We start from the raw sequence: 17084 nt of genomic DNA on the forward strand, positions 1-17084 counted from the left end.
GAGCGAGTGAATGAACCTTTCAATAAGATTGCAATCAGTAGTATCCATCAACTTTTGTCTGCAGCTCAGTTGTTAAGTTCTCCCTTAAATGTCTAAAATACAGCTGAGGAAATTTCTTTGAATGTGTGCATGAATGCTCCTTTAAGCTTAGGTATTACTTTTCACCTAAGTCATTATTTTGTTTCATTTAACATTATCAGTGCAACCATTATACTTCTGTGTTCTACCTCAAATTTAACATCCACTGTTGATTTAATTGATATGCTCTGCTTCCATATATGTGTAAAACATATTTCAGATTTACATAAACTATTTTTTTCCCCAAAAGTATGTGTAGTTATGTGTGCGTCCGCTGAAAGAGAACCCAAAATGAGTAGTGTCCGTTGGTGTTAAGAGATTAGCCACACATTTATCATATCTGGGATTAGAATCCATGCAATGTTGGGAAAGACTAATAGAATACCATGCAATTTTGCCTTACTGTGCAAGGTATCTATTCAGTGCACCAGGAAACATGAGCTGTTTTCAGTTACATGAAGAATGGAGCATGCTGCTTAATATGTTTCTGTTGTACAAATTTAATTTGCATGCAATAAGGTAAAGTGCTTGAAAAGGAGAATGCCAGACGAGATGCATCATTTACTACTAAGCAATCTTGTCATAAAGGATCCTGGAATCAGTGATTATGTTAAAGATATGATTGGTCTCCAAGAAGGATTTATGACACCCGGGGTGGACATGTTTTGTATGAATTGTGTCTTTATCAGTATCTTTAATTTTTTCTTTCTTTTTAATTTGGGGAAATGGATTTCTGCCCTAGCACCTGACAGATTAGGTCAAAAGTAACTGTGTATTCTAAAAGTGTCAGTGAGAAATTAGTTCATTTGAAGAAACTGTAAAAATTACTATCAGACTGAATAAAGTGATACTAAATATTTCACTTATATACTGACAAAGGATGCCACTGTTGACATGCAAGAAATTAACATAAAAGCTCTTAATTGAGTAGTATAAGATTAATATTATTTTTGAGATGTGCTGGTGTAAGGGTGACCACATCTTTTAATGTAAAATGGTACTCCTACAAGCAGCAATTCAGTAGTGGAAATAAACATGTTTAGCATGGTGATCTCAATTGTATGAGGGTGAATCATGGATCTACTGTTTAGAGAGCACCGTATTAATTCATGCCAGTAGGGATTTTGTATTTATAAAGAGTGTTAAATAGTGAGAAAGTAGATGTTGATTATATGTTTGTGATTTCATTGTATATGGCCTTATTTAATATTAGCAGGTGTTCCAGTCACCTCTGGAGAAACATGCTTGATACATGTAATAGACAAGATAGATAAACCAGTAGATGGAAAGAACTTGGTGTCACCAGGTACACAGAATATTGTCAACATTCCAAGCCCTGTAGTTATGGCATCACCGCCCTTGAACCAGAATGGTCCAGTTCCTGTAGTTCAGTATAATGGAGTATGTGCGGCATCACCGGCAATAGATGACAATTTTGCTCAGACTGCAGCAGCTCAGACTGCCATCCATGAACAAGCATCAACTCAACTTGCTGGGAACACACCTGCAGATCTTGAATTAAAACAAGAGGTAAGTTTTGAATTAAATGAAATGACAGTCTAATCAGTTTTCTTGTAGTAATTTAGTATAATTTATATTTTTTTCTCAAGAAGCATCTTGAGAAGTTATTTTTAACATATTCTTATTAATCAAAATTACAAAGTGTGTTATTGATATGAAATATCTGCCTAAAATGTTAACATGATAGCTATTCTATTATTGATTGTCTACATTTTGATAATATAAGGATAAATAAAATAAATGAAAAGAAATGATTTAAATTAATTTTCAGACCATTCTCTTTTCTGTATTTTTCGCTTACTGACACTGTCATGTGTGGTATCACTATTTTTAATCATCCTCATCATCCACATAGCACAGTTGTGAAATTTATATTTTCCTTCTCAAAAGTATTTTCTGGCTATCTCTTCCGAATATGATGTGATTTCTTAGACTGTAGTTACTGTGGGACCTGAGAACACAGCTGTTTTTATCTGAGTACTTATCGGATATTGCTTCTATACTGAAGTGAGAAGGTTACAATGTGTCTTGCTTCCAAACATATCATTTGCCCGCTGCTCTCTCATTGGCTGCATGGAACCAGGAGCTGACACACCCCGTTCCATTTCCATCATACCTCATTGTGACCATTGACAACACTGCAGCACGAGACACATAAATACACCACTGGCACCCATCTAGACTTTTACTGTCGTCTGCAGAAATGGATACTCTTGTTAAGCATTTGTCCAGTTTTAAAGTCAGTTGGATTCCGACAACAAATGGATTCAGGTAAACTGCAGCTTAAACATGGTAGATGTTCCTAGAAAGTATGGATAGCAACTTGATGAAATTTGTTACTACTCTCACTACTCCCCATCCCATACTCATCTAGTTCTCAGCCAAGCTGGTATCACAGTTCCCCCTCCAACCCTTCTGTAGTGCTGTGCATGAGAAATTGCGAAACGTGGGCTGCAGTATCGTCTGGTGTGCAAGTCATATGTATCGACAGCAAGTAATACATAAATAAAAGATTGCAATCATGATTTGATTCACTTCTTGAACTTGCACTACATCCATCATCTATTGACATATATTGGTACTATCTCCACGAGTCTTACTGCTGTAATTTATTCTTACCACAACAATTAGTCATCTTAATATTTGTTTCATTGCTTAGACATTTCATTCTCGATAAATTTTCCTTCTTGTTTCATCTGAATGGGAACATCATATTGTAAAGCTGATTAAAAGCGGGTGGTAACATTTTTACCTGATATTCTAATATGTGAACAGTGATTAAATTTCTCATTTGCAACCCACATAGTAAATAATTACAATCTCTTATAATCAAATAAAATATTGATCTGGATTCAGAATCAAGTAATGTTTTTTGAAGGATAACATTTCCACTTTTGCATGTTACCTTTACTTAAAAAGTGGCATAAGGTTTGTACATTGTTCAAATGCAACAATAGTTTGAAAGATGATAGAATTTGGTGCTATTTTCTCCCGTGTCTCACAAAATCGTCAGTTGTGATAGCAATAGTCAAAGCTTCATCTGTAAATCTAAGATGACACCTATATACTATATTAAATAATGTAAAATATTAACCTCAGCAGCAATAGTTCAATTTTTGAATATAAGATGACCCTGTATTTTTTGAATGACAGATTGGGGGGAAAACCTCATCTTATAATTGGGTAAATACAGTTCATTTCACACTTCGGTGTTTGGCAGCGAGTTCATAGAAGCACTTTGACTATTTCTTGATGGTTCTACTATGACATAGCACACGGGGAAAATGGATGTATAAATCTTTTTGTGCGCTATCTGATTTCTACCTATATAGGCAGGAATCAACAAAATGTTTTGGTATTCAAAGGAGAAAGTTGGTGATTGTAATTTAATGTAAAGTTATCCCCAGTGTTAATAATTGCCACCCAATTTGCTTATTATATCCAGAAACAAGTTGCCTTTCATTGAACTTCTTTGATGTCCTCTGTCAATTATATCTTGGAAGGATCCCATACCATGCGATAATACTCCAAAAGAGTATAGTCAGGCAAAGTGTACGCAGTCTCTTCAGTAGATTTGTGCATCTTCTAAATGCTGTGCCATGAAAATGCAATCTTTTGTTAGACTTCCCCACTTTTTCTATATTATGGTTATAATTTAAGGTGTTCGCAGTTCTAATCTGTAGCCACTGATTTGGATCAACAACCTTTAAGTTCATGCAATTTATATTGCAACCACATTTAAATGGAATTTTTTTAGTGCTCATGTGGAGGACCTGGCACTTTTTGTTGTTCAGTCAATTGCCACTTCACGCCCCAAGTGCAGTTATCTTGTGTTAATCATTTTGCAATTTGACAGAAATCAAGAACAATAGAGGGCCAATAACACTTCCTTCGGGAAACTCAAATATTTCTTCAGTTTCACTACGTTATTTTGTCAATCCATGCTAGTTATATGTCAACAGATCATTTTCATCAGCGTATTTCATAATGCAGGGACACTGCATATGTTCCAAAATCCCACTACAGATCTGCATCAATGATATGAGTCTATAATTCAGTGGACTACTTCTGTTTCCTTTCTTGTGTACTGGTATGATCTGTGCAACTTCCTATACTTAGCAATCTAATTGAAATTGTTGTGGATGTAAACTCATGGGGTTATGATTTCCTATTGTGTTACTAGAAAGGGCAATCAAAAAGTTTTCATTTGAAGGCTGTACAGTCCAATTGGGCAAACTTGTCGTAAACAGTGAGGCAATCATCCCACTGAAGCACCAACTTAAAGACGCCTCTTTGGTAAAACATTACAGCCCCTGGCCGTGTATTAGATGCACCTTGAATTTTAACATAATAAGAGCGTAGCAGCTACACAAAACTGCAAAGGTTGTTTTGTTCTTTAATCATTACAAATGATTAAAAACATAAAACACTGAGTTTTAATGTTAATTATCTTAAAGGGAGTCCAGTAAGTGCAACTAGGCCTAACTTCTTAATAGTTTGTCATACCACCTTTAGCAGCTATTAATGCTTCAACTTGGCTTGGCATAGTGTTAATACATGCCTGTAATGTGCCCTGCATCTTTTGGTGATGACACACATCTTTTCAATGAGATGAATTTTTGTAGTGATTGTTTCCTTTGCTTTTTCCCTTATCACTAACTCCCAAACATTTTCGTTTGGGTTCATGCTGGGAGAATTTCTTGGCCAGGATAACAAATGCATGTTTTCTTGCTGCTAAAACGCTTCTACTGATTTTGCTGCGTGACATGAAGTTACACCCTGCACACACACAAATGGTTCTCCTTGAGGGATCCATTGTTTTGTTTGGTGTATGAGCTTCCTTCTTAACACCTCCTCCACATTGTTCCTTCAACAAAGTACAGATATCCAGTGCCTTTGCCACTGATGACAGACCATATCATGACTTTGATGGGATGTTGCACAGTCTGCAAAATACAGTTAGGATAATACTTTTCCCCAGAACACCTTCATACAAACTGATATTTATTTACCAAAATTTCAAATGTATGCTCATTTCTAAAGAAAGTATGAAACAAAATGTAAAAGCCATTGTATTTTGCTTAAAGATTGGCCTTGAACTCAGAAAATATATTTATCACTGCAGTATGAAAGCAGATACTGTCTAATTTTATGATACTCACTGATTTTCAGAAGTCCAAATCTCGATGAGATGTTTTGACATCATAGAAACAGTTAATTTTGGTTGTTGGGCAGACCAACGAGCCTTGAAGCTCATTTGTGAAGGTTTGCGTTGTAGAGGTGCATTAACACCACTGTGTTCCAGTTTCATTTTAATTTCTTTTGTATGAGCAAAGTGATTCACATGGCACATCTTTTTTAAGAAGTGCTTGGACATTAGTGAGAATGCTGGTCTTCTGCCCCACGTGTTATTCCTTTGAGGGACTAATTCCTCATCAAAATCAATTTTCTTCTTTAAGTGCCTTACTGGTGATTCTGATATGCGCAATCTTTGAGAAATCTCCCTGTTTGAATGCATATTGGTGCCAATCAGTGCTTTTATCTCTGCAGTCTTTTAAGGTTACAAATCATTTGCTTTACCCATTATTTTCGTATCTCATTGTATCTAATAATAGCCAACGGCCTTGCCGCAGTGGTAACTTCAGTTCCCGTCAGATCACCGAAGTTACATGCTGTCGTGCTGGGCTAGCACTTGGATGGGTGACCATCCAGTCTGCCGAGCACTATTGGCAAGTGGGATGCACTCAGACCTTGTGAGGCAAACTGAGGAGCTACTTGACTGCGAAGTAGTGGCTCCGGTCTCATAAACTGACATTCGGCTGGGAGAGCGGTGTGCTGACCACATGCCCCTCCATATCCGCATCCGGATGGAGTCTAGTTTTTTATTGTATTTAATAGCACTCAGTAATCAGCAAACTTCATCATCAGAAGCTACAGATGGTAAATACACCAGGAAACCAATAATACTCGATGTTAATAATGCACTCGTGCTTCAAACACATCAGCTGTTGGTGTTCTCAGAACTGCCTGGCAATTGTGACACAGACCCTGAGATACTGGGACAGTCTCACAGAGGAATTCATCGAGATCACGGTCCCGGAGAATCTCATTAGCTGTGACACTGGATGCCAGCTCAACCCTGCCAGGAATCCAGCACTTGAAATTCTGAAAACACAATGGAGACGACATTGAGGTTCAATGAGAAAGAGAAATGAGATGGAGAACAAGAAAACAGCCTTTGGACAGACCACCAGGGAGTAGAGACTAGAGGTGACAGGTCACTAGACAGGCCCAACAGTAACAGACGTTGGACTGAGCCCCTGTTTCCACAGAGGAGACGGAACACCTGGAGTGCCCAATGAAGACTACAGCATTGGAGGCCTGCCCAAATAGTCAAGGACTTCACACACAATGCCCAAGACAACCAGAGGACAGCCAAGGTGGCAGCAGTTGATGGATAGAATGCCTGGCATGCTGCAGATGCACACCGGGGCATCAGACAAAGGGCATGATGCAAGAGAATGAACAAGCAGGATGTGGACAGCGGGTGGAGCACCAGTTGCAAGGGAGGACACCTAGACCTTCTCTTGGTGGATACGGACCATGCACGGAACGCCTGATATGGTGGGGACCAAAAACAGAATACCCAACGCCATCCAGGCTTAAGTACTGGATCCCATAAACCAAAGAACCATTCTCACGGAGCACATGAAGAAGACATTAAGACATGCCAAACAACTTGAAAAACCAGTTGGGACCTGATTATTCAACATGTCAATATATCACTGGGAAAGCCTGAAGAAATGCATCAAACCAGTTCTTGTGCTGAAGACAGCATCACCACCACACTCACCACCACCAAATGTTTCATACTAGATCCAAAATGTGAATAGTAAAATACAAAAGAACAACAATCAGAAATTGAAAACTGGTCAGAAAAGGTTGCAAATTACAGTGAGATCCTGTATTAATCATTCCAATTTTAATTAATATTTCTGTTGGTCTTGTTGAAACTGCCAATCGAACAATGCTGAAACTTATTTTTCAGCAGCTCCACTATTAAAAAAAAGTTCTGCTTCCAGAAACTGACAGGAAACAATGCGCAGATTAAAACCTTTGAACAGGTTGTGCTAAATTGCTAATAGAATAATTTACAGTCCATTCTTTCAGCCTATGGCTATATATAAGATTTTTTTGTAATTTGGACCTCCTTAGAGCAATTCCACTGTTAAAGCTATGGTCCCATGTCAACCTTTGCCACCAAATCAAACATTTATATTTCTGTACTTATCCGAATGTCTGTTGATTTTGAGTTTGGGCTTAAAATATGCATCTTTTGTAGCAAAACTTTAAAGGCATGTTGAAAAAGTTTACAGAAAGTGCCAGCATTTTTCATTTGTTTATAAATGTTCAAATGTAAGTGGATTAACCAGAGGCAAGCTAACAAACCATTTAGAATGCAGGGCTTGAGACTATAATTTCCATGGAAATTTGTATTCTATGTTTCTGGGTTGTTCCTTCTTCACACTTGAAGTAAACCCCAACCAAGCAAATGACTGTTTAAGGAAAATGTATGGGGGTGCATGGGATTCCTTAGAAAGTGTTTTATAGTGTTTAGAAGATACGTAAACAGCAGGTGTTAAAATTATTTGTTACCAAGAAATCACAAAAGTGTGAGAGCATGTTGTGAAACGCTATATGCATTGTATATTAAGATATTACTGTAGCTCATTGTCTTTTAAGATCACAAGAGTTTCCTGTTTCCTGTTGATTCCATTTGAATCCCTTTATCCTCTAATGTTTTTACCAGTCAGAGGTCTTTCAGCTTGAATGAGCTTGTTACTAGCATTTGTCTTTTACTTTGCTGTTGCCTAATAAGTAGATGATATTTTCTTTCTTTATTTGGAAATAAGTAATGTTTCTTATTTATAATTAATGCAGCTCCTTTGTGTCAATACATGGATACTAAGCCTGATGACTTTTTAGAACTTGCCATTTATTGCTGCTGCATTAAACACATGCAGTATCTGCTGTCAGAATCATTTATTTATGTTTTTTTTTTTTTACATGCTTGGTAATGGTAGTGTGTTATAATGATTTTTCTGGTCTTTGGAGTAATTGTTTTTACTTTTGTATTGTAGTTGCTACCTGAGGATGAGGGTGACCAGGATAGTGTGGGTGAAGCAATGTTAAACCTTGTGCGACTTAGTTCAGCTAGTTTGGCATCTTCAAGTAGCAGTGCCAGCAGCTCCGATCACCGCCCCAAAACGGTTACTCCAACACCAGGTAACAATTGGGCTCTAAAACACATTCTAAATTGTATATTTGTTGTATATATTGTCTATTACATATACAGTAGAGTCCAGTTAATCGAAATTAAATGGGACTGGACATTGTTCAGATTACCAAGTTGTTCGCATTAGCCGGAACTACGATGACGAGTTTCTAGAATGAAGTATACCAAGCAGATATGTAGGTACACCATGGTAACAAATCGGAACAAGTGTGGGAACAATGGCTCACTCTTACTCTCTGCCCTTGTTGTTGTGCATTGTTGAGACCTTTGTAGTGTCTGTGGTCAGTGCACTGCCAGCTGGCTCGCAAAGCGCTTGGTTATGTTAGTTATCTGTCGCTGGCACGCGTAACAATTGTATTGTATTCATTCAGGTGTAGTGGTGTATGTATTTTCGTCATGAGTAAATGGAAACATACATTAACTCTCAAGGAAAAACTGAATGCTTTGAAGTGGATAGACAATGGTGAGAATGTATCTAAACTGGCAATGGAACTGGGTGTTGGTATAGCAACCATTTTTGATTGGAAGAACAACCAAGTGAAGCTAGAACAGTCCTGTGCAATGTCTTCGGGAAAACACTCGAAATTCGACAGACGTTGAAACAAGTCCCAGTACAATAAAGTGGTTGAAGCTCTTTTCCTTTGGTTTACACAGAAAAGAGAAAGGGGAACTCCTATGAGTGGAGCACTGGTTCAGGAGAAGGCTGTTTACCTGAAGAAGATAATTAATGGTGATGAGTCTTTTCGTGCGAGTATGGGTTGGTTGGACAGATTAAAAAAACGACATTGAATCGGTCAGCTAACAGTTACTGGAGAGCAGCTTTCTTCTGACTGTGATGCAGCGAAGGGATACTTGGGTGATTTTGGAAAAATGATGAGAGAGAGAAAGTATTCTCCCCAGCAAATTTATAATGCTGACGAGACTGGCCTTAATTTTAGGCCATTGCCAACAAAAAGCCTGGCATCAAAAGCAGAAGACCATGCTCCTGGTTTTAAAATGTGCAAAGGTAGTGTGACTTTATTAGCATGCAGCAATGCTGCTGGTAATCACAAACTGCCTTTTAATGCTGATCAGCAAATCTGCTTGGCCCGGAGCTTTTAAAAACTGCAACATGAAGTTCCTGCCCGTATATTATCGCAACCAGAAAAAAACATGGATGGATGGTAAGCTGTTCAGAGAATGGTTTCACAGCTAGTTTATTCCCTCTGTGTGACGGTTTGCTAAGGAAAATCATTTATCTCCCTGTGCAATCCTTTTGATTGATAACGCACCATCTCACCCTAGCATTGAGTAATTATGTGATGGACAAAATGTGACGAAGTTTTTGCTGCTGAATGTTACACCACTTCTACAGCTGATGGACCAGGGTGTACTGCAAACATTAAAATTGATTTATAGAAACCGATTTTTAAGAATGCTGATCCAAGGTAATAGCATTCCTATAGTGAACAAAATAAAAAAAGACCAATGTGAAGGATGTTGTTTATTGGGCTGCTGAGGCATGGCAGAATATTTTAGAAAATACTCTGAGAAAACTGTAGACATCTGTTGAATTTCAGGACAACCTAGTTGAAAATGAAGAGGAAAATCTAGTACAAATGATACAGACAATCCCTGGATGTGAAGAAGTTAGTGAAGGAGATGTAGGTGAGTGGATGGAAGTGGATAGAGCATGTGTGGAGAACCTTACTGACACTGATTTAGTTGCTGCTGTGACTCAAGACCAGGAAGAAGTGGGCTGCTGTGACGTAAGTGACAATGAGCCTGAAAGTGACAAAAGAGAGGTGATGCCACACAGTGACACAACAGAAGCCCTTGACCTCGTGCTACGTTATTAGGAGCAACAGCTCACTGCTACACCTGCTGATGTGATGTTTATGAAACGATGGCGCAGTTATGCGTCATATAACAGACTGTCTTCAGTACACCAAAAACCAATGATTGAGTTTTTGTCATCTAAAAAGTATGGATAAAATGTCCGCTATATTGTAGTAAGTTTGACAGCCTTTTTTCGTTGTTATGCATTGTTTAAACTTAATGTTTTCTTGCCAATTTTTCTAATACATGTTTACTGTACTGTGTAAATTAAAATAGTGTGTGTGTACAGCAGTTTACCACACCGTTTTCCATACTTAGACTAACATTTTTCATGTTCGAATCGACCGAACGTTCGGATTACCAGGGTTCGGATTAGTGGGACTCTGCTGTACTTAAGTCTGCCAAAATAAAAATGGGGGACGGTAAGTAAAAACAGAACAGGCCAGGATCTTTAGATCTTTGCATTTCCTGGGTACTTGAAGAAATGCTGAAGTTGCTGTGAAGGGAACACAGGGCATCAAAAACTGACATCAGTTAATTAATTAACAGACTATGAATAATAAAGTACTTTAAGAAGAACACTGAGAAACTTAAAATATTTGTAGGACAGCTGAAAATAGTAAAATGTGTATTGTGGCACACATCACATTTGCACAGTCACTTTTACACCATTTATTCCATAGGTATACTGTGAACATTCTAAAGAATGTGGGGAAAGAGAGGGGGATAAAAAAATCCAGTGAGATGGGGCAGGACACTTGGTGGTTATAGCTAAACTGATGGTGTTCCAAGTGCTGCAGTGTGAGCTGTATACATCACAGAATGCTGAAACATTGTAAGTATGTGTGCATTAGTGGAGTATGCAAAAAAAAAATTGCCCCACTCTGCCAGCCAGATGAATATATGACACTGTGAGCAGTCATTGCGTGAAATGTTTTCTGTTTTGATGTCAGTATGCTGCTTGTTGCCTGGTGATGCATGTTGCTTTCTTTTGTGAAGTAACTGTTGGCGCAAAAGATTAAGAAGGTGGAAGTTTTCTGTATGAAATGCAATGTTTATCGAGAAGAAAGACTGTGCACTGCTACAAAGTTGTCTTATTAGAGTGGGAGCAATAGCAACAGTGCACTGTGGAAATATCACTGACAGAAACTGTTACGAAGAGGCCCCATGTCAATAAATGGGCTAAAGAGCATGATCATGAAATTTGAAAAGAAACAGGTGAATTAGACGGTGCAGTAAGGAGAGGGAGGCAGCCCATTCCCACAGAAGTTGTTGAAGAAGTTGCTGTAATTATAGCTGATCATGCAGCACATGCCTCAAATTCTACAGCCAGCACTCAAGCTGTTCACAGGAATTCTCTCTCCGCTGGTCAACAGTCCAAAATATTTTGCAGCATATTTTACACAGTTACCCTTACAGGTTGAATGTGCGTGGAGTCCCAAGATAAGTTAAAACACCATCACTTTGCCCTTCATTTTGTGGCATGTGTGGAAATGGATGACATGTGGCAGAGGAATATTCTTTGGGTGGACAAGGCACAGCTTACTCTGAGTGGTGCTGTGAGTGCACAGAACTGTCACATATGAGTTTCTACTCTGTCACATGTTGTGCAAGAATACCCACTGCACTCAGCATGACAGAAGTCAACAGACTTTCACACTTGATAAAGAGTGTGATGGAGGATTTCTGTCCTTTCGAAGGAGGTCACCACAGCAGAGAACTTCATCAGGTTATGCCAGCACATGGAGGTAAAACACCAGAAAATAGTATACCAAAAGCTGTTCAACAGACTTCTGAATGTTCTACTAATAGTAGTCATGAAAGAACATCAGCACCAAAAACTGTTAGTACGACGAACAGTAAGATACGAGATACAAGGGTTTTGACATCTAATGTCAAACTCAAACAGCCACACATACCGATGTTGGCTGTCAAATCCAGCAGGTAACAACATTAATTCCAGAATAATATTGTTGATCACTAGCACCAATCTCTGCAAGACATACAATCATTGAAAAATGTAGTTAGAAACTACAGACTTACACTGCATCTCATGGTCGGTATCCAAAGCCATACGCTCGTATAGAAAGGCTAGATAGCAGAAACATTAACAGAGTAATGGAAGTTGATTGTGATTTGTGAAATTTGCAAAAATAAAATAAAATTATGAAAATTACAGAAGCATAGTACCGTTTATCTCTGACACAACCTTCTGTAAGCACTTTCTAGACTGAATTAAGTATCTAGTAGCAGAAGTAATTCAAAAGTATTAAAGCAGTTTTCATCTAGAAGAGTTGGCCACTAACCAAATTCTCATTCTGAAACAAACATGTGAAAAGGGTTAGGATTACAAGCCAGAGCTCAAACTGTTTCATGTAAATTTTTTTTTTTGTCATAAATCACATGGCCATGTACGCTAGTCCAATTTATTGAATTACATGTTTAAAAAACAAAGACTGTAATCATAGTAGGTGAATAAAATAACAGAGGTTGACCTTGTAGGAACAAGACAATAACAGGTGGGGAAATTGATGTCTGTTTCATTTGAAACAACACTTGAGAGTATTACTGGGAGAACTCATAAAGACAGTTTTTCTGCTCCCACATAAAAGACAATAATGTTATTTATCAGGCCTGCAATGATGCATATGTAATTCAGGAAAATTATGGAGATGTTGTTGTTGTTGTCTTCAGTCCTGGGACTGGTTTGATGCAGCTCTCCATGCTACTCTATCCTGTGCAAGCTGCTTCATCTCCCAGTACCTACTGCAACCTACATCCTTCTGAATCTGCTTAGTGTACTCATCTCTCGGTCTCCCTCTACGATTTTTACCCTCCACGCTGCCCTCCAATGCTAAATTCGTGATCCCTTGATGCCTCAAAACATGTCCTACCAACCGATCCCTTCTTCTAGTCAAGTTGTGCCACAAACTTCTCTTCTCTCCAATCCTATTCAATACCTCCTCATTAGTTATGTGATCTACCCATCTAATCTTCAGCATTCTTCTGTAGCACCACATTTCAAAAGCTTCTATTCTCTTCTTGTGTCCAAACTAGTTATCGTCCATGTTTCACTTCCATACATGGCTACACTCCAAACAAATACTTTCAGAAACGACTTCCTGATACATAAATCTATATTCGATGTTAACAAATTTCCCTTCTTCAGAAACGCTTTCCTTGCCATTGCCAGTCTACATTTTATATCCTCCCTACTTCAACCATCATCAGTTATTTTACTTCCTAAATAGCAAAACTCCTTCACTACTTTAAGTGTCTCATTTCCTAATTTAATTCCCTCAGCATCACCCGATTTAATTTGACTACATTCCATTATCCTAGTTTTGCTTTTGTTGATGTTCATCTTATATCCTCTTCTCAAGACACTGTCCATTCCGTTCAACTGCTCTTCCAAATCCTTTGCCGTCTCTGACAGAATTACAATGTCATCAGCGAACCTCAAAGTTTTTACTTCTTCTCCATGAATTTTAATACCTCCTCCAAATTTTTCTTTTGTTTCCTTTACTGCTTGCTCAATATACAGATTGAATAACATTGGGGAGAGGCTACAACCCTGTCTCACTCCTTTCCCAATCACTGCTTCCCTTTCATGCCCCTCGACTTTAATAACTGCCATCTGGTTTCTGTACAAATTGTAAATAGCCTTTCGCTCCCTGTATTTTACCCCTGCCACCTTTAGAATTTGAAAAAGAGTATTCCAGTCAACATTGTCAAAAGCTTTCTCTAAGTCTACAAATGCTAGAAAGTTGGTAATAATATAATTGAGTGAATGTCAACAGAAGATATTGGTAAGAATTCAAATATTTGAAAATCAGTAATTACAGATAGAAACTAATTTGAGAAGATACATACCCAGGAACCATGATCATAGGAATTACATCTCATGACTCTTCACTAAAAGAGTAGTTAATTTCTTTATCTAAATCACCGAATAAAATCACAGAATGTGACTTGAGAATTAAAATTTGGTCAGTAAAAAACATAACCATGCTTGCCATATTCCATGACCACTACATTATAGATGTATTCTGTTAACAGGATTTCATATTTGAAACAGGTACATTGTTGAAAATCTATGGAAAAATCCAAGAACCAGCCATTGGGGACTAGAGAAGACTAACGCTTGGAGCTGGAATAACTTCAGGCTAAGGATATTTTGTAATACAGACGCAAAAGTTCATTCAGTATTCTTCATCTGCAGTCTTTATCTTCCATACTTTTTATGGAGCACTACATAAGCATATTGTTAGTAAGGGATTAATAAACAGTGTGATGTGACTGTTGTTGTCTAGCAAGTAGAGCACTAGGCTCTGACCCTGGACGTCTCAGTTTCAATCCCAGATGGGAGTAGAGAGACAATTTTTCCTCATTCCAGTCCCTCCCCGTCGGCCCCTGGTCTACTCATCCTGCTTTTAAATGAGTACTGGGAATCTTTTTCCAGGAATGGAAAGCTAGTGCCACAGTGAAGTAAGGCTGTGCTCTACCTACAATGAGACCAACATCCCCATCACAGGCTTGCGCAATAGACTTCAACAGAACAGTCTCATACCGTGCTGATCAACCAGTGACATTACAGACATGGTGGAGATTAGAGTCTTATGAAATGACCGATGGATGATGCCACAAACAACACAAAAACATTAACAAAACAAAAAACTGGGGGGACCTTCATGGGGAAAAGGGATTTTCAGTGGGGATGTTCTTGTTATGAATCCCTTCAGACATAATGTAAAATTGAAAATACCGTACCATACAGATGTAATAGTAAATCTACCAGAAGGAGAGTGTCTATTGGGGGGGAGGGGGGGGGTGGGGGGGGAGGGGGGGGTGGGGGGGGGGAGGGGGGGGGGGAGTGTAACATGATGAAACAGGTACTTGCCTTTGCCACACGACTCTTATTCTTAGTGAGGGATATTTATGTCATGATTATTAGACCATTCTACTCTAAAAATGGTGCCGTTCAACTTTCAGTGTTACATAAAAAAAAGATTCAAATGGCTCTGAGCACTATGGGACTTAACATCTGAGGTCATCAGTCCCATAGAACTTAGAACTACTTAAATCTAACTAACCTAAGGACACACACATCCATGCCCGAGGCAGGATTTGAACCTGTGAGCGTAGCGGTTGCGCGGTTCCGGACTGAAGCACCTAGAACCACTAGGCCACACCGGCCGGCTGTTAAAGTTCAGTAGGTCAATCAACAAGCCTATGGTGATGTGTTTGTAGATGTGTTTATTGCTATCACATATTATATGAGATCAGTCTGAAAAGATACAGTACATATTTTGAAAGATTGCCAGAGGAATATGCGTTCAGATATTTGTGAGTTACTCCAATAATCTCTATTGAGACAATATCCATGTAGTTCAGAAGTGTGTAATGAATAACATAATGTTGAGGTAGACACGTAACATTGAAATTCTAAGAACTTTGGGGAATAGATTGTCAGGCAGCTGCCAAAAAGCGTGTACTTTTGAGGCCCCTCAATCAGCACATCATTATTCAGAATGGAACCACTGTATGCTATATGAAGTTCTTTAAAGGCTGAAATGAAACTCTTGTCAGACGGGCGTATTCTGTATGACAAAAAAGGTAGTTCAGTCACAGATGAACAAAGTAGATTAAGATGATCTTCTCCCATTGTATGCAATGTGTTGTTGTTGTTGTTGTTGTTGTTGCCGCCTCCAGTCCCAAAAACTGCTTTGATGCGGATTTCCACACTACTCTATTATCCTGCACATGACATTTCATCTGATAATAACTACTGTAACCTACATACATTTGCAGTTGATACTGTGTATTCATGTCTTGTGCTCCCATCTACAATTTTACTCCCACCCTCCCTTCCCTACATTACTAAGCTGATGATTCCTTCATGCCTCAGGATGAGTCCTATCAATCAGTCTCTTCTTTTAGTCAAGGTGTGCTGTAAATTCCTTTTATTTACTGTTCGAATCAGCGCTCATTCATGTGTTACACAATTTACCCATCTAATCCTCAGCATTCTTGTGTAACAACTGTTATTCTCTTATTGTCTGAACTGCTTATCATCCACATTTTGCTCCTGTACAGGGCTACACTGCTTGTATCTTTTACTTCAGCCATAATTTATTTTGCTGCCAAAATAGCAGAACTTGTCTGCTGTTTTTAATGTCTCGTTTCCTGAACTAATTCCTTAAGCAGCATCTGATTTAATTCAACTACATCACATTACGTTTGTTTCACTTTTGTTGATGTTCATTGTATAATCTTTTTTTCCGGACACTAGCTATTACATTCAACTGCTCTTGCAAGTCATTTGCTGTCTGACAGAATTACATTGTCATTTGCAAACCCCCCCCCCCCCCCCCCCTTGAACTTTTTTGAACTTTAATTCTCTCTTCAAATTTCTCGTGGATTCTGCTTGCTCAGTGTATGGAATGAATTAAGAAGAATTGCTCATCAATATAACAGTTTGTTACATGTAATGTGGTAGTTTTACATGTAGAAAATATTCTGCATATTTTGGTGCAGGGGCCCAGGACTAAAATGATAAACACAATGTACACCACTGTTTTCTTTCTTGTATGAAGTGAAATGCAGCTATTCTGCATAGTGTTAGAAGGTAATTATGTGTGGCTTTTTCTGTTCCTTTTGCAGATTTGCTACTGGCCCCCAGTGCACTAATGATCAACAGTCAAGCTACTGTGACTGATGGAGCCTCTGTACCTCCTCCTCCCAGTAAACCTATCTCACATCCCACAACTTCTACAGGTGCCATTCCCAAAAGCATTAGTTTCGATAAAACAGCTGAACGTGGTGACAAGGTTTGTTCATTTTCTCTTCAAATCATTAACTGGAATGTCAG

At 38.5% G+C, this 17084-nt stretch overlaps 1 protein-coding gene across 4 annotated transcripts in view; it reads left to right on the forward strand.

Moving 5' to 3' along the window:
- The window catches only part of LOC126297885 (GTPase-activating protein and VPS9 domain-containing protein 1), a 280670-nt gene that overhangs the window by 173650 nt on the left and 89936 nt on the right, over positions 1-17084 (forward strand). For 2 of the 4 annotated variants that reach the window (XM_049989182.1, XM_049989180.1), the window contains exons 17-19: positions 1292-1608; positions 8241-8385; positions 16877-17043. In XM_049989182.1, coding sequence (XP_049845139.1) covers positions 1292-1608; positions 8241-8385; positions 16877-17043 — 629 coding nt within the window. The remainder of the gene's footprint in view (positions 1-1291; positions 1609-8240; positions 8386-16876; positions 17044-17084) is intronic. The other 2 variants (XM_049989183.1, XM_049989181.1) reach the window with 1 other exon arrangement.

The sequence above is a fragment of the Schistocerca gregaria genome, chromosome X (genome assembly GCF_023897955.1).
Source record: "Schistocerca gregaria isolate iqSchGreg1 chromosome X, iqSchGreg1.2, whole genome shotgun sequence".
Taxonomy (NCBI): Eukaryota; Metazoa; Arthropoda; class Insecta; order Orthoptera; family Acrididae; genus Schistocerca; species Schistocerca gregaria.